Source organism: Astatotilapia calliptera, chromosome 7 (genome assembly GCF_900246225.1).
Source record: "Astatotilapia calliptera chromosome 7, fAstCal1.2, whole genome shotgun sequence".
NCBI classification, from domain to species: Eukaryota; Metazoa; Chordata; class Actinopteri; order Cichliformes; family Cichlidae; genus Astatotilapia; species Astatotilapia calliptera.
The window spans coordinates 16,947,506-16,968,677 of NC_039308.1; the positions used below are offsets into that span (position 1 = coordinate 16,947,506).

General features: G+C 39.9%; 2 protein-coding genes across 6 annotated transcripts in view; both read right to left on the reverse strand.

Moving 5' to 3' along the window:
- Positions 1-6,927, reverse strand: part of cdk5rap2 (CDK5 regulatory subunit associated protein 2) — a 39,835-nt gene extending 32,908 nt beyond the window's left edge. For 2 of the 5 annotated variants that reach the window (XM_026173427.1, XM_026173426.1), the window contains exons 1-2: positions 6,697-6,927; positions 3,840-3,895 (exon numbers count right to left, since the gene is read on the reverse strand). In XM_026173427.1, coding sequence (XP_026029212.1) covers positions 3,840-3,895; positions 6,697-6,749 — 109 coding nt within the window. In that variant the 5' untranslated portion in view covers positions 6,750-6,927. Of the gene's footprint in view, positions 1-18; positions 1,757-3,839; positions 3,896-4,097; positions 4,201-5,771; positions 5,784-6,696 lie in introns of those variants that run through there. The other 3 variants (XM_026173429.1, XM_026173430.1, XM_026173431.1) reach the window with 3 other exon arrangements.
- Positions 6,928-10,488: 3,561 nt separating this feature from the next.
- col27a1a (collagen, type XXVII, alpha 1a) overlaps positions 10,489-21,172 on the reverse strand; it is a 65,868-nt gene continuing 55,184 nt past the window's right edge. Inside the window, exons 30-61 of the mRNA XM_026173433.1 lie at positions 21,095-21,139; positions 20,605-20,649; positions 20,361-20,414; positions 19,267-19,320; positions 18,902-18,955; positions 18,740-18,793; positions 18,514-18,567; positions 18,298-18,405; positions 18,162-18,215; positions 17,952-18,059; positions 17,802-17,855; positions 17,649-17,702; positions 17,400-17,456; positions 17,238-17,291; positions 17,105-17,158; positions 16,953-17,006; positions 16,312-16,365; positions 16,006-16,113; positions 15,687-15,794; positions 15,273-15,380; positions 15,116-15,169; positions 14,358-14,420; positions 14,230-14,283; positions 14,109-14,144; positions 13,964-13,981; positions 13,817-13,852; positions 13,691-13,717; positions 13,542-13,592; positions 13,291-13,459; positions 13,097-13,206; positions 12,777-12,995; positions 10,489-12,648 (exon numbers count right to left, since the gene is read on the reverse strand). Coding sequence (XP_026029218.1) covers positions 12,502-12,648; positions 12,777-12,995; positions 13,097-13,206; positions 13,291-13,459; positions 13,542-13,592; positions 13,691-13,717; positions 13,817-13,852; positions 13,964-13,981; positions 14,109-14,144; positions 14,230-14,283; positions 14,358-14,420; positions 15,116-15,169; positions 15,273-15,380; positions 15,687-15,794; positions 16,006-16,113; positions 16,312-16,365; positions 16,953-17,006; positions 17,105-17,158; positions 17,238-17,291; positions 17,400-17,456; positions 17,649-17,702; positions 17,802-17,855; positions 17,952-18,059; positions 18,162-18,215; positions 18,298-18,405; positions 18,514-18,567; positions 18,740-18,793; positions 18,902-18,955; positions 19,267-19,320; positions 20,361-20,414; positions 20,605-20,649; positions 21,095-21,139 — 2,319 coding nt within the window. The 3' untranslated portion in view covers positions 10,489-12,501. The remainder of the gene's footprint in view (positions 12,649-12,776; positions 12,996-13,096; positions 13,207-13,290; positions 13,460-13,541; positions 13,593-13,690; positions 13,718-13,816; positions 13,853-13,963; positions 13,982-14,108; positions 14,145-14,229; positions 14,284-14,357; positions 14,421-15,115; positions 15,170-15,272; positions 15,381-15,686; positions 15,795-16,005; positions 16,114-16,311; positions 16,366-16,952; positions 17,007-17,104; positions 17,159-17,237; positions 17,292-17,399; positions 17,457-17,648; positions 17,703-17,801; positions 17,856-17,951; positions 18,060-18,161; positions 18,216-18,297; positions 18,406-18,513; positions 18,568-18,739; positions 18,794-18,901; positions 18,956-19,266; positions 19,321-20,360; positions 20,415-20,604; positions 20,650-21,094; positions 21,140-21,172) is intronic.

Below are 21,172 nucleotides of genomic sequence, written 5' to 3' on the forward strand. Positions count from 1 at the left end.
TTCAAGAATAAGTCATACTTGCTGCTTTCACATATATCCTCACTCTGTTTATGTTGGAGAGATAAGAGACACAGAAAGGAGTTTTCACTGCACAGGCATCAGAGATGGACGAGCTCCCTGAGAGTTGCCCTGTTTAGACCAGTTGAAACAGCTTACAGCTGATCATGTAACACAAGTCAACAACAAATTTCACAACACAAACTCCTGATTCATCATTTGCTGCTGCTTCACAAGACAGCCTCCGTCACACATCACTCTTAAAGTACTACTTACTTGTTTATGTTCACATTATTTCAAAAGTTTAGAGAAATTATGTTGATTTTTGTTGCCTAGTGTATTCAATGAAAACATAGCTCTGAAGCTCTATAGTGGGGTTTATTATTATGGTAAAACCATTAGCTGTTTTCACACATGCACAGTCTGGTTTAGTTCCAACCTGATTCTTCTGACATTTTCAGGAGTTCATTCAAAAATATACTTCAGGACGAGCTTTATTTTACTGGATTTTTCACTAAGATATAATTACTGCTTAATTACTTCAAACTACTGCAGCAAACAAACACTAAATTAGCTTTCTTAAAACATTAATGCACCGTTTACTTCATTAGGGTTTTTTTTCTCCAAATAAAATACTACTTATGACATTGTGGGTGTCCATCCACTCATAAGAGCGTCCATTCATTTCCTAATAAAGATTTGTTATTAGGAAAGCTGTGGACAGCTCCAAGACTTGATAAACACTCAATAACTATGGACTCCTCTAAAATTGAATGGAGATGTGAAACGAAGTTAATTGATGTCTGCAGAGCAGCGGAAGGCTAAAAAAAGATATCAAAGTGCGTTCAACATGCAATTTCGTCTGTCTGAATTGTCATTAAGAAATGGCAGTTAAGGGAAACTGTGGGAGTCAATAAAAGCTCAGGAGGAGAAAAGCTTTCTGACAGGATAAAAAATTCTGGGCAGAAAGGACAAGGAAACCTTCAGTTTCGCTGCAAAATGCATGTAACAGGGATATACTCAGTGGTAAATTCTTTTGTGCCTTTCAGCTCTTTTGTAGACTATTTCTGAACACAGAGCCAGCACAAAATTGATGTGACCTTCAGATAAACACTGGCTGCTGCCAAAGGCAAAAGTCATTTCATTCGTATAGTCAACAAGGCTGATATTAATGCTCAGCCTATATTAGTGCATATTTAATGTGCAGTGGTTTAGCTTTAGTTGACCTGTTCACACTTTACTGGTGTTGATGCACCAACAGCAAACAAGAAAGAATTATTAAAGCTTAGGAAAAAAAGAAAACAGACGAATCTGTACGATTCTGGATGTAATGCTATCTCTAAACTATCAGCTACTGTCTCACAGTCATTTAGCTTTCTGATTAGATTATTTACAGTTTCTCTACATTGGTAAACAATGATCGGGACAAGGAACAGGAAGGCTTCAACTCGATATCTGTTATGCAAATATTTGGCTACAGCGGAAGCCCCAAAACACTGGCCACGGTCCCCAAAGGCCAAGTTAGGAAACAGTTGAGTTCCAAGACTGCATAATGACTAAAAGTATAGTTACATAAAAAGAGCACTTGTGATACCAGAAAGATTGCACAGACAGAGAGAAGAAAGGAATCCACTAAGTCAGTAGTGTCAAACTCCAAGCCTCGAGGGCCGGAGTCCTGCAGGTTTTAGATAACACCCTGGGTCAACACACCTGAATGAAATGATTAGCTCACTACCAGGCTTCTAGAGAACTTCAAGACATGTTGAGGAGGTAATTCAGCCATTTGAATCAGCTATGTTGGATCAAGGACACATCTAAAACCTGTAGGACACCGGCCCTCAAGGCCTGGAGTTCAACACCTGTCCTGTGCACTAAGTATTAGCAAAATCTGGACGCAAACATCATCCAATCAGTCAATTCAAACTAAAAAAAACATCACAGAAGCCATTATATAACTGAAAGTTTGCCATAAATATAGCACAAGCTTAAGCTTATTTGTTTGACTGCACAATCACCTAACCTGAACATGAATACATCACTCCATGAAGTTATGTGCACAAAAAGTCTGGGGAAAAAAAATCATTTACTAGCTGCAAAAAACATTTGCAATATCTGCTATTTACATATCGTGCATGCCAGAGTTATTTCTGTTATTTGTTTTCAAGTATTTAAGTGAATAAAAGGTAACGGCGCCTTATCATTTTAGGAATGCGGTTTGTTTTGAATATGGAAGCCTATCCAAACCTATGGATTCATCTATAAAACTGTTGTGATGTTTAAATATCTGCAGGTGCTGCTGAAAAAATGTATTTCACTTTATTTCAGATATTAAAACATTTGCTAACAAGAACAGTCGTTTTATCCAGTCGTCAAAACAGTGTTATTGTTTGTGTCTGTCTGAGCACTGCAAAACAGTCGGAATATAGGTCAGATGCTGACCTATTAGGGCTGCTCAATTAATCGAATTTTAATCACGATTACGATCTGGGCTTTCAACGATCATTAAAAATGACTGAGCCGATTATTAGCCCCTCCCTAATTTATCCGCGACACCTTAAAGGCCGGTCCGTGAAAATATTGTCGGGCATAAACCGGTCCGTGGCGCAAAAAAGGTTGGAGACCGCTGATTAAGAGGACCCGAGGGAAGCTCGGAAAGCTAAGCAGAAGTTATTTGGAGAGTGACTGCCGTTGGTTGAAAAGAGAGTTTAAAAAAAAAAAAAAACTTCAGTGGTGTTGCACACTATTTTATATTATTTTTTTAAAGTCATTGTTAACCCTTTAAAGCCGGTCAGAGCAGCACGCTCCGTTTTGCGTAACTATTTTTAAATCCCTGTAGAACCTGAACCGTGTAAGCTAGCGCAATAATTTGTTTTGCATATGAAACCGGAGGAGTTGTACTTACATCTGATGCCATCAGCTTGTCCTCGGTCACGGTTTCGTTCCACATATAGCTTTGCAAAAATTGCATAAAAAGCGCTTGCAGGAACAAAAACATAATATTCCAGAAACACGCTTTGCCGTTCCTATCAGCTGTTCGTAACACTTCCCACAGTGAAATGATGCACATGCTGTTTTCTTTGCAAATCTGCATCATAGGATTGTTTTTCGTTTTTCCTGCAGTATATAAAAATTGCTGTATCTCCAAAATAAAACTATGAAGACACTCAAAATAAATTTCCTGTGGTGGGAAACTATTTTTTGCAACTTTATTGTATTTAAAGTTTTGAGGGATAAGCCTCTTAAATTTCTCCAAGTAGAAATATATGTAAACAAAACAAAAGCGATTTTCAATTTTTTTTGTAGTTTATTGCACTTTTTTGCAATTTATGTAATTACTATGGACTTAATGCATACATATTATTAAAATATGGGCTATAACAGTTGTATTGATGTATAGCAACTTGAAATGCTCCCACAAATGGCACTACAGCATGTAAAAAAATAATATAAGCTCTGGTGGACTTGGTTCTATAGTAGGTCTTAAAGGGTTAAATAAATATCGTCAAATAATCGTGATCTCAATTTCAGTGAAAATAATCGTGATTATCATTTTTGCCATAATCGAGCAGCCCTATGACCTATATCTATAAATTAACCATTTATTGGCTTGTGTGTATAAATCTAACTCTGTGTATATTTTTGGCATACATCAAGAAGAAAGTATAAATGGGATTAGCTTATTATCATCATCCAGCTATTCCCTCATCGCAGCTCTGAAAACAAAAGCCATGGGGTGGGTGACAGCAATGATTCAGCAATGGCATTAATTAATACACATGAGACGAACACACCTGAGCATGAAAAATGAACAGGGAGGAGAACAAAAGAGAATCTTACTGTACCTGACATGCTGTCTGCAGAAAATTCTTCAGCACCTATGGAATCAGGCAGCCGGCAGCTGGGGACACAATCATTTGTTATTCATGCAGCCGAGTCACTATGAATATCTGACTAAATATCACTGTCACACTCCCAACATATTTAACAAAAAAAAACGCAAATTTAAAAAAAATAAAAAGAACTAAAGCTCTCAAACACAGCAGACACCGATTCATGTGTTTCAGAAAAACACAAATTCATGATGTTCACACATTACTCACGCTGGCCAGTTCCACTGAGCCCCAAGGATGCTCCATAAATAGCTTAAGAATGACTCTCTGCCTTATTTACATCCACTATGGTAGAGCTGCCTTTCTGTGTGTGTGTGTGTGTGTGTGTGTGTGTGTGTGTGTGTGTGTGTGTGTGTGTGTGTGTGTGTGTGTGTGTGTGTGAGAGAGAGAGAGAGAGAGAGAGAGAGAGAGAGACCATGTGCCAGTGGCAGCCTGGAAGACAGAGAAACCAATGGATGGAGATGGCTTTCATTTGTGCACAAGCAGAGCACTGTGGCTCTGATCAGCTAAGCGTCAGACAGTGATGGGACGGTGGCGTCACTCACTGACACAGTATAATACACCAAACACCAGCAACACACACATCTGGAACCAGGAATGCACCGCTACACCACAACCGGGCATACCAATAACTATCATGTGCATAAACAGGAACATGAACTATCTGGGCCCAGGTTCATGTTCCTCCACCCTGACCGTTGCATGGAATAGCATGAAGTTCAGCAGTGAATAACTTCCTCCAAAACCTCTCTGCATTAGAAAAACCACAGTGCTACTGCTTCTTCGTTGAATTCCCCTGAGTCGATTTACAATTCTAATCAGACAAATATATTAAAATATTTTGTCCAGATTCAGTCCTTTTCCAGGCTTTCTGCGACTCTGTGGAGACTGAATGTCCCTGCTATAAATAGGCTGTTTATTGCTTCTAAAGTTTCAGACTCAAACACAATGACACTGCTCTTTCCCATCTTTGTTTTGAGGAACGGGTACATTACAGTGATTTAACGAAGATCCGACGTCAACTGAAAATAGTTATTATTATTATAATTTAGAATAGCAAATCACAGCTGATGCAATTCAGCAACCAGAAAACAAATCGGTCAAATACTGCTTGTTCATGTGCATGTGCATGGATAAAAGGAACACAGTATCCCTCCACAAACACACTGAAGGTCGGTAAAACTCTGCTGACAAGTATTGCATCACTGAGGTTTCACATGCCAAGAAAAACCCCTTCCTGTGTAAATGCAGAGGAAGCACTCTACAGCAACAGCGTAAAGCAAGAGCCATAAACACGTAAAACAACTTCCAAAAACAGCATCTCACATTAAACCTTCCCATAAAGAAGCCAAGACATTAACACTGACCCCTTTGAGTGTTTTTGACAGAGTTTTGACAACGGTTCAGTTGTAGTAACCCCTCCAGCACCCAGTGGAAACAATGTAACAGCATGTAAACAGTGACTTCCTCTTTTTCTCACTTTGTTCAGCTGCTACTGGAAATCATGAACGCGGCTAAGCTCACGCACAGTAATTATAAAAAAAACCCCACAACATTAAGTCGAGCAAGGTCACAATTTCGAAACTAAAAGACTAAAGTGAGTCGGGTTTCAGAATTACCCAACAATGCACACCACACATATCAGCTGACATCTTGAATTACTGAGGTATGCTTACCACCTGGATGAAAGCTTTTCCACCAAACACAAGCTGTGCCTGGTCCTTAAAAGGGAAACTAACAAGGGGACACTAAACGCATTAAGGCAGAGATGCGAAAACTAGCTTATCTGTAAGAATGAAAAAGAAGCTGTAAACTAGCTACATTGTTCAGCACTACCCAGGAAGAGCACAGTGCAGCAAAGCTAATGATGAACGCTTCACCTACCACAATCACGCTCTTTCTCCACGTAATGGAGAGCACGCGGGAAAAAAGGAAAGGAAATAAATATAAAAATGTTAACTCCTCATTTTGTGACAATAGTGGCAGAGACGCCGCTGATGCGGTCTGACAGTGCTTCTCATAATTTCCGCTTTCTTTCACTCTCTGCATGACAGCTCAACACGTCGTGCTGCCACTCGCGGCAACATCACAGCAACATCGACAGAGCTGAGTATGATTCGTAACCGTGCCACAAGCAGTGGTCAGTACAGAGCATCCTTTCTGGACCAGTGTTCACAGCCTATCAATTCACCCCCCCCCCCTCCCCCTTCCTTCATTGGCATTTTCTTCCCAGCTAAACGAAACGTTACTACCGTTAGGTACGCATTTACTGGACTTCGATGTTAACTGTTTATATGAGTAATATTTTTCCAAATAGTGTGTATGTCAATATGACCTGCTGCAGACAGACAAGCAACTTAAAGTGGGAAAAACTGTGTATATAGCAATTATCTATGGCAATTATATATTTAGTAGCTTTTGTTTTGTTTCCGTTATTTCCCCAGCACATTTTCATAATCAAATCTATATTACAGATGGCTACTACAACATGGAAGCATAATTTTACATGTACGTATGATCCCCTAAATAGAAGATGACCTAATATTGCTACACCCAAATTATAAAACAGACGTTTCTTGTTAAACCTACAGTAATAAAAGCTAAGCAAAGACATTTTCGCAGACGACTGTTAAAGAACTTCATTTAGTATCGTTGTGTGTCTAAAACAATACAACTCGAGAGCTTTGGTCTCATAGGCAGGCCCAAGCAGCGGTAACTATGTAAAATAATTGTTTTCAGAAGAGCTAAAACATACAGTAACGCTCATACACGCTAGCGTTAGCCCGCTAGCTTTTGTTGACTGTTTTACCTTCCGTTGATGTCAACGGGGAGCGTCACATCGTCCCCCACGACGGAATCCATAATTGTGGTTCACTTATTGTTTGTTCTCGCCAAAGCAATATATCATTTTACCGACTGGACGCAGTGTAAAGTTCAAAAAGCGGGACGGAATTCAAAATAGTCCAGGCTACCGCCATCATGATATGGTAAACGTCACCATTGTGCACGTTGGAAACTGGTGCTGCCTTTAGGCGCTGCAGGAAATATTTGTAACGAAACCTAGCCTGTGATACACCGAAATGATTAGTATTATGATGTAAAGTTACAACAAGCCAGACTGTGTTTTCTTCTTATTTTAAGCTTCATGTTAACATTAGTTCAAAATACAGTTAGGTTCAAGATAATTATTGCTAATGACCTCAAAGTGGGGATATTTTTTCGAGCAGGTCGAAAGGCAGCACGGAGCTGGGTGGATATAGAGACAAAGCGATTGGCCAAAGCAAACACCGTGGGAAGGTTCATAAAGGCTCAAAAATACACACGCTGTCAGCTTGGATGTTTTTTTTTTCCAACTGTCATTCAGCCAAAGGTATATTTCTGTGCTCGACAACTCCATTATTGGAAAAGACGACTTTTTAATTATATTACCCAATAATCCGTATCCTGTTGACTTAGTATTGATCCAAAACTTCCACTTTTGGATCATTACCAAGATTGATCCAAAAGAGAAAGCGCCAGCATTGATCTAAAACTGTAAGTTTGGATCAATGTTGGCGCTTTCTCTTCCCGAGAGCGCATTAAGACTAAACTAATTTTACTAAACTCCAAAAGGAAATGAACCAGATGACAGATTTGTGTGTTTTTCCGCATATTTACTAGGATGGTAAAAACATCCTTTAGGATGATTTATATGTGTGTGTGGTGAGTGGGACGCCGGGTGTGTTGCTTGATGCCGCAGCATAATTAACATTTGCTCCACTAAGTGGGCTAATTACAACATTTAGTTAAACGACCTTACAGTAATGGCTTCAGTCTCTGTATTTTATCGTCCATGCAAGTTCTGAAAAACATCTATGCCCTCCCTTGTGTAAGCATCTGCTGCACATGAAATAAATCAGAGAACAATAGCGACAGCATGTGGTGTAATTCAAAACTTCAGGCTGTATTCATTATTATTATTATTATTAGTAGTAGTAGTATTAGTATTATTATTATTATTATTATTATCATTATAGCTCAGTCTCTAAAGGCTTTCAGTTCTTTGCGTGTCATTTGTTTTGGATTATGTTATTCATTCACATTTTGAGGTGAATTCATACAAACACAAAATGGACTAGAAATCACTAGATTATTTTCTTTTTCTATCAAAGCGCATTAGTGAAGAACGTTTTTCCACCATCAGAGAACTACTTGCTCTAGATTTGGAGGCCAAAATAAACTAATCCCTTTAACTTCTAAGGTTTCAAATATGTGGACATAGAAAAATCATCTGATCATCAGCCGGTCTTAAAATTGAGTAATTACAATCTCACATGAACATATTTATGGGTATTATCATGTCATTATCTAAAATGAGGGCGGCTGTGGCTCAGGTGATTGAGGGTGTCATCTACCGATCTCTCCCTGGCTCCTCCTGTCCATATGCTGAAGCATCCTTGGGCAAAGTACTGCATCCATCAAAGTGTGAGTGTGTGAATGTTAGATAAACAGTGAATAGATATAGATAAAAAAAACACTGTATGAATGTGTGTGTTATTGGGTGAATGAGACTTTTAGTAGGAAGCACAGTGAATGCTCAAATTGAATAAAGGCTGGTATATAGATACCAGTCCATTTGCCAATTATTTATTTAAGAAAAACTAAGCCAAAATACAGAAGTGGTGTGAGATTCAATGCACCTTCACTTTTTCCATTGAATTAGGAGGGTAAGTAGCAGCCTGGTGCTGCTAATCAAATGCATTTGATTAACTGATCATCAAAGGCGTGAGCACCTCTATAAAAACAAACATTTTAGCATTTTGCTCATGAGGAGCATTCAGGTGTGTGTTCACATAATGCCGTGGAGAAAAAATATCATCTATGACAAGAGAAGCGATTATTGCTGCCCATCAGTTTGTGAAGGGTTATAAGGTTATTTCCAAATCATTTTACAGTCAGAACAATTATGGAAAATATTCAGGACATGTCAGTCTTACCAGGAGTGGAAGTTCAGCAAATTTACCCCAAAGTTAGACCATACAATCTTCAGAGAAACCGCAAAAAACCTGAACAACTACATCTCAAACTCTAGAGGTTTTAGTTAGCAGGCGGTGCAGTGAGAAGAAGATTGTAGTGATTGTTTGAACGAACACGGCAGCATTGCTGAGGTTTGCATGGTTGCATCTGAACTGTGCAAACCACAAAATGACTGGAACAATGTCTTTTTCAAAGATGACAACAAAGTGGACATGTTTGGCCATAATGCATAACACCATGTTTGGTAAAAACCAAACACAGCATATCAGCACAAACACTTTATATCAACTGTAAAGCATGGTGGTGGACGGGTGATGATTTGGACTACCATGGGTCCAGGGCACCTTGGAGTCACTAAGTGCACCACAAACTCCTCTGTATAGCAAAGTATTCTGGAGTCAAATGTGAGGCCATCTGTCTGACCGCTAAAGCTTGTCTGGAACTAGGTCATGTAAAAGGACAATGGTCCAAACCACAGCTGCAAATCTACAACAGATTGGCTGAAGAAGAAAAGAATCAAGGTGGTGCAATGTTTCAGTCAAAGAGCTCAACCTGGCAGAAATGCTGTGGTTGGGCCTGTGCAGAGAAAAATTCCCTCAAACCTCAAGGAACGGAGGTGATGCCCTCAGTGAGGTCCAGACTTCAAATGGTCACTGACTACAAATTAATTGCATCAAAGTATTAAAGCTGTAAACCCTGAGCCATCAATAATTGTGCAGTTCATTTAGGTTTCTTAAAAACAAAACACATACACACTGATGATGTAGAGGTATTTAAAAAATGATGTATTAAATATGATTAAAAAAAACCATGATTATCATGGTTAAAAACAATCCCTACATTTGGATTTATGTTACTTTCTGTTCGGAAAATTTTGAGTCTTTAAAAAAATTTATCAGTTTGTTATTTTTTAATTTGTCCAGAGAAGCCACAAGACCATGTCCAGAGGTAAAATGACAAAAATGGTGTCCATGTTCCAATACTTAGGATCCTGAAGGCCTCTACTCAGGTGTGAGCGATGAATCAACTCACCACGGTGTCACCTTGTGGAAAAAGTTACACCCGTCTGGAGTCATATTGCAATGTCGAAACGCTCTATGTGTTTAATTATAGCTAAGTTGTGCAACCAGTGGCCCGAAAAGCCTTTGTGTCCTTATAGTTCAGCACATATAGATTGATGATATAGAGTGTCGATATTGTTTACTGTATGTCAAAGCCACACATTTTTGCAACTTTATTAGGTTGGTAAATAAGTAAAATATGTTTTGCATCACAGCTTATGGCCAATGGTTAAAGTAAAAATCCAGACACAAATTAAAAGTATTTATTTAACAAATGGACACCGAACAATCACTAAAGAGTAGACAGAGAAACGATGAAGGCAACAGAAACCGTCTTGTTCAGAGTTGGAGGACTTACTCGCTGCATTTGGCTGATATTTCCGAAACAGATTTGAATTATAAAGGCAAGAAAAAAACGTTTGTCCAAGTCCTGCGTAAAATTGTGAGGTATTCTTAGCTTCTTGAAATGTCTACAACAGATTTACAAAAGGAAAAGGAAAATAAAATTCACATATTTGCATAATTTCTTTAAAAACACAAGTGATAGAATAGCACAATCCTGGTACAGTACATGTTTGATTATCATAGAGGAACATAACGGAAAAAAAAAGTTACAAAAATAAAAGAATTAACATTGCAATAAATTTGTTCTCTGGAGTCCCAAATTTACACATAAAACAAATCTATAAACTCCAAGACCAGTTGGGATAACTGATTTTTCGAAAGTTGTCAGAAAGAGTAGTATTGCTTCAACCAACAGAAACTTGCTTCAGTCAGCAACCACATTAACAACATTAAATAACATTAAATTAGCAAGAGGGGATCCATTGTATACAGCGAGGTTTACACAATTATACACATTTGTGTCCAGCTACATCAAAGAAATGTTTTTTTTAATTAATATTATTATCATTTAGTAAAAACTATCTCCACTAGTGTGTCTCTACACTTAATACATACAGCTGTGGGAGAGAAGGGGCTTTGTACAGAGAAAAAATTTTAGCCTTAAAAAATACTTCAAATGCTGAGATTTATGCGGGCATGCAAAAGCAGAAATGTTTTTGGGTTTTTTTTTCAGTAATAAGCTCTCTAATACACCTACAATTGCAGCACTGAACACATTTACATAAATGACAGATGACTGACTTTATGGGAATTCTGTAGTGCTAGATGGGATATCGCTATTATAGTGCATTATACAGCTATGGCAATATTTTTTGATTTGTTTAAGCATGCAAACACTATAAACATTGGGATATTTTTGCACAGTGGTGTAAATACAGCACTATGGCTAGCACCTTAAACAGTTTACCTAGCACCAGGCAGTAGAGCGACGACAGGCTTAGAAATGGAGGTTGATTTGGATTCCTGTATTCACACTACTCTCTCATGTGGCTCAGTTCCCCTCTAAAGATTGCTGTATAGGTGGGGTAGGAGAGGTTTATGACTGATGCTGATTTAAAAAGAACACCTACCTTTTACTGTAAATGATAAATAAAGAAGCAAGGACACTCCACAGTTAGAGAAACACTACTGAGAACCTGAGCTCCATAGTCTCCCTAAACCTGACCCCTAATCTCCATCTAAATTCTCCCTAATCATCAGTGGCATCTGGTCTAGTAAGTATTTAATATACCCCCTGTGGATAGGTATTGGCTTGTGGCTTTGGATGTAATTTACTGAGGGCTAACTGTGTGCCACTGGCTGTTTCCCACATCAGGGAAATCTCCCAATGGAGTAAAACAAATATAAATGTGACTTCTGCTCAATTTAAGCAAACAACTCTCCCTCTGGATTGATTCACCTATGCCGGATCACGAGAAGATGAGCACCAAAGGCAAAAAAAAAAAAAGAGGCACCCCTGACAAATCCTTCCATATAGATTTAAAACACCAAATTATCTTCTCGTTTTCTATTGCACTTAAAGAATATTATTATTATTATTATTATTACTATTATTATTAATTTACATAAGATATACAGGTATAAAAGTTAATTATAAGCATATATATATAAATATGTACATTGAACTAATCCGGATTACTTTAATTCTTTTCTTCTAGCAGAAATAAATTTCTGGTATTTCTCCCCCAAAAGTACGCTCAGTATACAGACTGTATACAAAAATAAGTTACTATAATGTCCACTGATTAACTTGGCCTTTGTCTCCCTTCACTTAGAAATGTTCTGGAGAGATTTTGTGGCATAGCGCCTTTATTTTCTCCAAGTAAGCGTATATGAGAAGATCCTTTTCGAAGAGCCTGAAGAAGGTTGTAGTGCGAGAACTGCCCTGTTCTTTCTCAGCCCTTCTTTGCCCCCGGCTCCAGCCCGAGGTCCCTGTGCTTCCTCCCTCTGTGTTTGCAGTCCAGGGAGTTTGGCAGAGCGAAGCAGGATCTGTTTGGGGGTTGGTGGCATCTTCTTGCTTGGACAGTGTTTGGCCACGGTTTGGACATGGTTTGGTTGGTTGGGAGATTGCGCCATTCTCCACCTATGCGAATGTATCTTGTTCCATCCGTCTTTGCTCTGAAGACACAGTCTCACAGGAAGCAAACAGGGCTCACTTCCAGGTGGTAATGAGAGCCGGGACTAGCTTTTGGCAGGTTGTAAATGTCAACCACAGGGAGGAGTGTGGGGTCTAGGGAGTGGAACACAAAATGGGTCTGGTGCCAGCGCCCATCTTTTATCTGAAATATTGAAAATATCAGAATTAGAGCAACTTTTTTATACCCACAGTTTTTGGTATGCTTTGAATGCTTTAAATTCAGTAACGATATAAAATGTAATAAACAAGATAACTGGATCTCAGTCTTACCCAGCAGGAATCCTCCAAGACTTCTGGCTCCAACTCTCCTCCCACCTCAAACACCTCCCCACTCCAGGCCTTGAATTTCACAGACCCCTGTTCAACAGGCTGATCCTCAGCTGACCTCCAAATAGAGACATCCAGGCAGTGGATGATGATGTGCTGCACGGCCTCTGAGCTCAGCAGGTGGAGGAAGTTCATCTGAACACGACCAACACTGACTGTTGGCTAGAGAAAAGGAGATGGTTAACAAGTTTATTTTATGTGTAACCTTTATAAATATTTTATAATTTTGTGGAAACTGGGGGATATCACTATCTCATGCATACTTTGGACACTGTTAATGGTTTCAGGCAAGTCTGTCCACCTCCGGTAAAGTTGCAGGTGACTTCTATTGTGTCTGACATGCAACCCAGGTTGGGGTCAATCCAGTACGTGCCTGAAAATAAAAACATGTTTTAGGATCATTTGACTATCTATACACAAAACTGTTCACCCTCTGTGCCGTGCACACCATTCTCACCATCATTTAACTTCTGTTCACAGCTGTGCAGGTCCCTGCAGATACGGGCAGGGTTGGTCCGAGTGCCCAGTGGGTTCTTCAGGCTCTGGATCAGGTTACTGAGGTAGTGGAGGGTCTTGAAGATCTCTGCACCTTGGTCCAGCATCGGCAGGTCCATCACAGGCTTATTCTAAAAACACAAGAGTCTTTTAAGTTGTCAACAGATTATAAAGTATAACAATGGGGAAACACTATCAGCATTTTCCACTAACCTCAGTCCTGAGTGGGGTGGGTAAATCCATAAACAATACACCATCTTCTTTCTACATCAAAAAAACCCCCAGTTTGAATTTAATCAGTGACATTGTATCTTCTAACACATATCAGGTGTAATGAAACCAGCAAGTATAACATGTCTTACAAATGACAGAGGGACACCTGGAGGACCCTAAAGGAAATAAAAAACAGGCATTAGGCATTAGGCTTGCATGTGTCATGCAAGCTGGAAAATAATATTTGGTTAAACGCTGAGGGAAAAAAAACTTACTGGACGTCCAGGTGGTCCACGAGGTCCAGGAGATCCCTAACAGGGAAGAGAACATCATTTTTATATTAACTTTTTGTCATTCAAGTCACCACAGTAAAATTAAAATCCATTGTAACAGGAGGGAAAGACGATGCTGTGCAAACATACCCTTGGACCTTGAGCTCCCTGTTCAGAGAGAGAAAAACATATTTTTAGCCAGAATTCTGCAATCAACTCTGCTTTTTGCACTCTTAATGTAAACAAATGGGAAAAAAACAAGTGATAGATATGATAAAAGACAACGAAAACTCACAGTCTCGCCACGATTGCCTTTCTGTCCTCGAGAACCCTGTAAAGTGTACATAAACCAGTGAGTATGCTGAAAGACATCAGCGCAGAGAAATGTCAAAGCTTCTGTCATGTACAAAACGTACTGCTCTTCCATTGGGACCAATAATTCCTACGGGACCAACAATTCCTCGTCTACCCTAAAGGAGAAAAAAAAAAGAATGAGCATTCCAGAGCTTTTTATCAGAATGATCTAAATCATCACGTTACTTACCACTGATCCTTGGGGCCCTTTTGGCCCTCTTATGCCCTTTGGCCCAAAGTCTCCTGGAGGCCCCTGAAAGTGATACATATTTACACACAGCCATTACACACTTTGTCAGTTTGGCCTAAAACATATGTTTACACTAACCTATCTCTGACTATAGATTTTGCTTCATCTCGGAACACTGGATAAGCTCTGATGGCTTCAATATTGAATTGAATTTAGGAAAAATGAGCTATAGTGGTCTTCCCCGCCATGTGACATGATTAGTCACACACCAGTGTTTATTTGACATTTGTATAAAATGTGATTTATAGGTTTATAATAGTACACAACACAAACTTGTGCAAGCACCAACAATTTCAGCTTAGTCAGGGCCAGGAGTTGCAACATCTGGTCTAGACCTGAACAACAAATCAAGTGTAGTGTTAGTTCACACAGGGCACCAAGTCAAGTTCAGCTGAAGTCCTGGCAGATCAGATGATGGCTTACCCTTCAATGATTTCAACTAGGAATTATCATAAAGGGCGTACTGTTTATGCTGCTTAAGTTTGCATTTGCTGTGCAACTGCAAGCCGCTTTGTAACCCACCCCCATCTGAGCTCCTCCTTTTCGTTCTCTTCCTGTCTTAATCAATGTCATTGTCACGTGTTGTCTAAGTTACCTGCACTATTCTGTCCTCATCTAGATAATAATGACTGTGTACTGTAAATGAACTGCCTTAAATATGTGTGGAAAATTTTATTAGTGTTTTGTTGTACACGTACCCTTGGTCCAAAAACTCCCAGAACTCCTGGAAAACCTGACTCTCCTGTGTCACCCTGAGTGAGAATTTAATGAAGAATTAATTTAAAAGGAAAATTAAATATAACTCAACATCTACTCCTTGTTATGTATACTACTGTATCTGTTGCTGACACTCACAGGTTGTCCTTTAGGTCCTTTGTCGCCCTGTGGCCCTGGCAATCCCATTCCACCTTTGAAGCCTCTTTTTCCGGGAGGTCCACTCTGACCCGGAAGACCCCGCTCACCCTGAATGGATGAATGACTGCATTTTTATTAAGGCTGTCATACTGTACTAGTATAGTATATTCCATCCATCCATTCGCTTCCGCTTATCCTTTTCAGGGTCGCGGGGGGCGCTGGAGCCTATCCCAGCTGTCATAGGGCAAGAGACGGGGTACGCTCTGGACAGGTCGCCAGTCTGTCACAGAGCCAACACACAGGGACAGACAACCATTCGCACTCACATTCATTCACACATTCACACAGTATATTGTACTAGTATATTCCTTATTTGAGGTAGCTATTGCTAATTGAAAAGAATATCCCTCCTACCTTTGGTCCAAAAGCTCCCTGATCTCCTGGGAGTCCTGGAACGCCAGTTTTACCACGCAAGCCAGCTTTTCCAGGAAGACCAGCCTCCCCATCGTCACCATGCTCTCCCTAGATTCATTTTGAGAAGGTAAAATGAGGAAGAAGAACATGTTTAACTGAGCTGATAAAATAAACAAGGTTTTATCCTGGCATTAAGAAGACAAAATTCAAAAGCAAATTCATCAGGCTGTTTCGCATCTTTTAAACTCATTTCCTGGATGGAAACAGGATTTAATGGCCACTAATGAAATGAATAATATGATTTCCTTGATCATCTCACCGGGATTCCTTTACTGCCATCTTTTCCTGGGACTCCATCCACCCCGGGTACACCCTCCTGACCTTCTCGGCCCACCACACCTCTAGGACCAGGAGGACCACCTACACCCTACAGAGCAGAGCAGGCTCATCAAATAACTACAGCAAATCCTGTGAAATGCATCATTTAAGCTCATTTTACTTGACAATGAAGACAATCCATTTTACCGAAAACACATTTTTTCTAGACAGATAATTTGCAAAAATGTTTCTTTTTAATTAAACACTAAATGAACCTGCTGTGGGTGTATGAAAACAAGTCACTTACTTCTGGTCCTCTGGCTCCTTTTGGTCCTGGCTGACCCTGTTTGCCTTTCTGACCCTTAAGAATGAGAGATAGAAAGTTTTAAGTGTGCAGTTACTGAACAGGTATTGATTATTAAAGGTGTGTACTGACATTTTTAAAACACATCTCTGGTAATATTAAATGCTTACTGGGATGATCTTTTGTTGTTAGCCCACATTGCACAGTGCTGTACTCTTTGGTAAATTTTTCTGATCATGCACAACATCAGCTCATTTTTCAACTTTTGCAGAAACCTGCTGATCCTTTTGCAGCTATTTATGTCTCTATATAAATAGAGTTAATATGATGCGCATTTATATGAGGTAATTACTTTTTATGCACTGAACTAGCATCCTATATTTTTATTAGCAAAACTGTTCACATTATTTATTCCAGTAATGGAGTAAGTACTCCATCCTACCACCTCCCTACACCAAAGTGCCAAAATGTTACAAATATGTCATTTAAAAATTGTACATTGATAGTTGCATTTTATATTAGCTTTGTATGTCAAAGGACCCATTATGCAGACTGGACCATTTCCCAAGCTGTAGACCAACTGTAACATATCGCTGAGAACCTTGAACCCCACACACATCATCATTTTTGTTTCCCATCCTTACTTGATCTCCTTTGCCCCCTTTGGGTCCTTGCTGTCCTTGAGGTCCAGGATGTCCCTGAAATTGACAACTGTGTTAATGAAAGCATGTAAAGACAAACCAGGTGACTGTCCCTGGTGTTTGTATGCCTGAAAATCACAAGTTTTGGCACTTACTGGCAGTCCGGGAGCACCGGGTCTACCTCGCTCACCATCCACACCAATTTGCCCCTAAAACATAACAACAGATTATAAAACAGATAATCACAAATTAATATTATAAAAAATCAAGTGGAAGGATGGTCCTCACTTTGTACCCAGGATCTCCTGGCTCCCCTCTTTCTCCTCTGTCCCCTGGAGGTCCCTGATAAGATACAAAGTCTATTAATAAACTGAAAATGACACAATTTCTGCAACTGTATAAAAGACAAACACGAGAAAGAGAAAGGAAAGTAAGTTGGGTGTGACTTACCATGTCACCCGGAGGACCAGGAGGACCCTCTACCTTCCCATCATCCCCTTGTTCGCCCTAAGCATAAAAGTAAGAAAAATTTTACCCAAATGTTTTGGAGTAATACAAACTTTCTTGATGATTTAAGCTTTTTTGAAATGCCCCCTGAGTGTTACATATTCAGCTTATTCCAGGGGCACAATAAGGATTTGGCCTATGATACAGTGAAAGAGTAAGAGAAACACGCCACGTAAAGTGAGCAATGCGTACCTTTTCACCTTCTGGTCCCTGAGGCCCTATGGGGCCTTGAGGTCCCTGATGGCCCTGCAAAGAAAGTCGCAAATAGTCATATTATCTAAACTAACTATAACAAATGCTTCATTGTGCTGACTCTGATGTATAACCTTAACAAAACAATCTTACCTCATAACCTGCAAGACCAGGCTCCCCCTGTTGACCCATTCGACCGGGAGCGCCCTATAGAATACAAGTGTTGCATCTTCAATTGTTTTATCTATTAAAGGATTATTACGCAAAGTGCTTGTGATTTACATTATTACTATTCCACCTTACCACATGACCAATAGTTCCTCTGGAACCCTTTTGCCCAACAAAACCTGGCGGTCCAGTCTTCCCCACTGACCCAGTCTCCCCGAGGTGACCTTGATTACCTTTGGCACCCTAAACGTACAGGATAAGAAGAGTTAGAATATACCTGAGCACACAGCATTTGTGTATTTGTTATTATTTCTGAATACTTGTTAGGTTATTTGATGCTAGCACCTTTGACCCTGGTTTGCCTTGTTCCCCAATTTTGCCAGGCTTCCCTTCTGGACCCTACCATGACAAAAGGTTTAGAGTGAGGTTTAAAAGTCTGTGCGTGTGTGTATGAATTTTAAAAGAAAGACAGGTGACTTACCCTGACACCAGTGAATCCAGGACTTCCAGGGGGGCCCTCCTTTCCCTTTTGTCCGGTTTCACCTTTTTCTCCTTTGTCACCCTCCTGACCCATGTCACCTTTTTCCCCCTAAAGGTGCACGATGGACAGCGGCACTCTTACACACCAAAACTAATGCTTTGGTTTGGAATACAGCATGGAGGACAGTTACATCACGAAAGGGAAAAAACATCTCACCTTGGTTCCATCAGGACCAGCCGGACCAGCTTCTCCCTCTAGACCTGGCTCTCCCTGCGCGCGCACGCACACACACACACACACACACACACACACACACACACACACGCACACGCACGCACGCACGCACGCACGCACGCACACACACACACACACATAAATATATTATGCTTATGAAAGAAACAAGAACAAAGAAGACTGTACAGCATAATTCAGATAAACATACCCGCTGTCCTATTAGTCCCTGCTCTCCGATATTCCCAGGAAGTCCAATGGCTCCCTGACACATAAACACAGATAGCTCTTAAACTTTGATATCCTGTTTACCACTACAGAGTAAAAACATAGAGCACGCCCAGCTAAAACTACAACAATATTATTCTCTCACCTTCTCCCCTGGCTCCCCTGGCAGTCCTGGTTCACCCACTTTTCCTGGAGGACCCTTGAAAACAGCAGATGACTCTTTGACATTTCATATGAATAATATCTCAACTTTTGTGTATGTATTGGCAAAAGAGAGAGGCGAGAGAGAGGGGGAAAAAAAGAGCCCTTTGTTATGTAACTGACTGATTAAATCGGACAGATTGGTTAAATTAAAGAGCGTTATTGATCTACTGGGGTAGGATGAGGAACAGATGCCACATATTTATTCATTTAGTTTTCACAACACCCTTTTTGTGCATGCAAATAAATAGCGTGACCTTTTGCATGTGGAATATGAATCCACGCTTGTCTGTAAGCGAGGTCTCTCACCTTTTGACCAGTCTCTCCCAAAGGTCCGATAGTCCCACGTGGCCCTGCCGGTCCCTAAATGACAAGAGAAATAGAGATGTTTCAGCCTAATTAAAATCAACTAGATTGTCATGTGCACAGAAAGAAAAAGAAAAAGGAACCTCTGGCTGATGTTTACTGTGAGTGTGCCAGTGGCTGATAAATCAGCACGCTTGCAGTACCCAGTTTGGCTCTGAATGCAAAGACTAATTGTGTCACTGATCCAGCTTCTTAAATGCTGATGCTTTGGCACAAAAACTTCATAAATAATGTCAGGGTACATTGCAGCCCTTCTAGCTACAAGATTGCAGCACAAGAAACATAATTGTGAAGAATGAATGGAAAATACGATTTTTCTCTGCTCTGTGGAGTATACAGCAAGAGAAATTATGTTAGTGATCAATTTTCTACTTAAACAGGAAACAGGAGAATATCAGCCTGTAACTCTGTCATATTAATGAAAACAAAGAGGGATGGGGTCTCCAGTGCTGCTGCGGGAAAGTCAGTATGCATGCAAACAGACACATTTCTGAGCCTCTATTTGTGCTCTGCCTGTCCCGCTGTTCAATAAAACAAAGCCACAAGAAGGAGAGCAAATCTTTTAAAGTAAAGACTGGATCTATTATAGCAATAGCAATCACGTCTACTTCCCTGCAAGTTCAGCAGTTTAGCGCTTCTATAAATGCGGAGTTTCTTTTTCAAAGATCAATCTTGTTTTTTGTCACTACAGAACAGATGTGCAAAGAATGAGACAATTCTCTGGCTGCGCCAGAGGAAACATTTAATACAGGCGAATATATTTTTAATAGGCACTCAAAAATGTCTCATAAACTAGCTCCTGGCTTATGGGAGCTAACAGGGCTGGGCAGAGTGAACTACTCTACCAAAAAGAATTATTAATATTAAAACTCTCAGAAGAAGGGAGAGGAAGTTTGATGAGCTGCAATGAAAATACGGCAAAAGACTGAAAAGGAAGGAAAGAGACTGTGGATGGTCGGAGATATCAAAACAGGAAAGGTATAAAGATGATGAAGGAATACAAGAGACATATTTGAGAAGATGGAAGAGGTTCATACTGGCTCGCCCGCTATTCCCTTGTCCCCTGGAGATCCAGAAGGCCCCTGGATACCCTGAAAATTTAAAAATCACATTTAAAAATCAAAAGAATGGCACTGCATTTCAGGTGTGATGTCAGATACAGTATATTCAGAAAATGACATCAGCAACTATAAAATAGAGAGAGTGGAGTTTCATGACTTCATCTAACCTTCCTCAGTTGTATTTGTTCAACATTCACATGTATGATTATAATGAACTTACAGAAAATCCTTTAGGTCCGGTTTCTCCTGGTTCTCCTTGCTTTCCCTGGAAAGACATAAAAAAAAGAATTAAAACAAAACGGTTCTACAGTGCGTATTTATAAACTTATGATGTAATAACACATACGATATGTTATTTGCCTGTCTAGCCATACAAACAAGTGTATCTTTGTGAAATCTATTACACTGATTCCTATCATGTTGCATTTACAACCATCTCTATAAATAAAGATCACTACAAGGTACTGCAACAGCTGCTCAGATACAGTAAGTCTCAAAGTCTCAAAACAAACAAAAAAAAATCAAATAAAATGAACAATAAGTTGTCATATATGTAAATCTAGGCCACAGACTGTGGGTCTCCACACTGTCGGTATCATGTATGTCCTCTAAATTATGCTGAGGTCTCACTCCTCGGGAGGAACATAAGCACCAAAAAAGTACATGAGAGGAAGAAGTGGAAAATCAGAAAGGTACCGCAGGAGCTTTACCTGCGGTCCAGGGAAACCTAATTTTCCTGGAGGACCATCAGGACCCTGCAGAGAGGAAGAAGGATGAGCGCTAGCAAC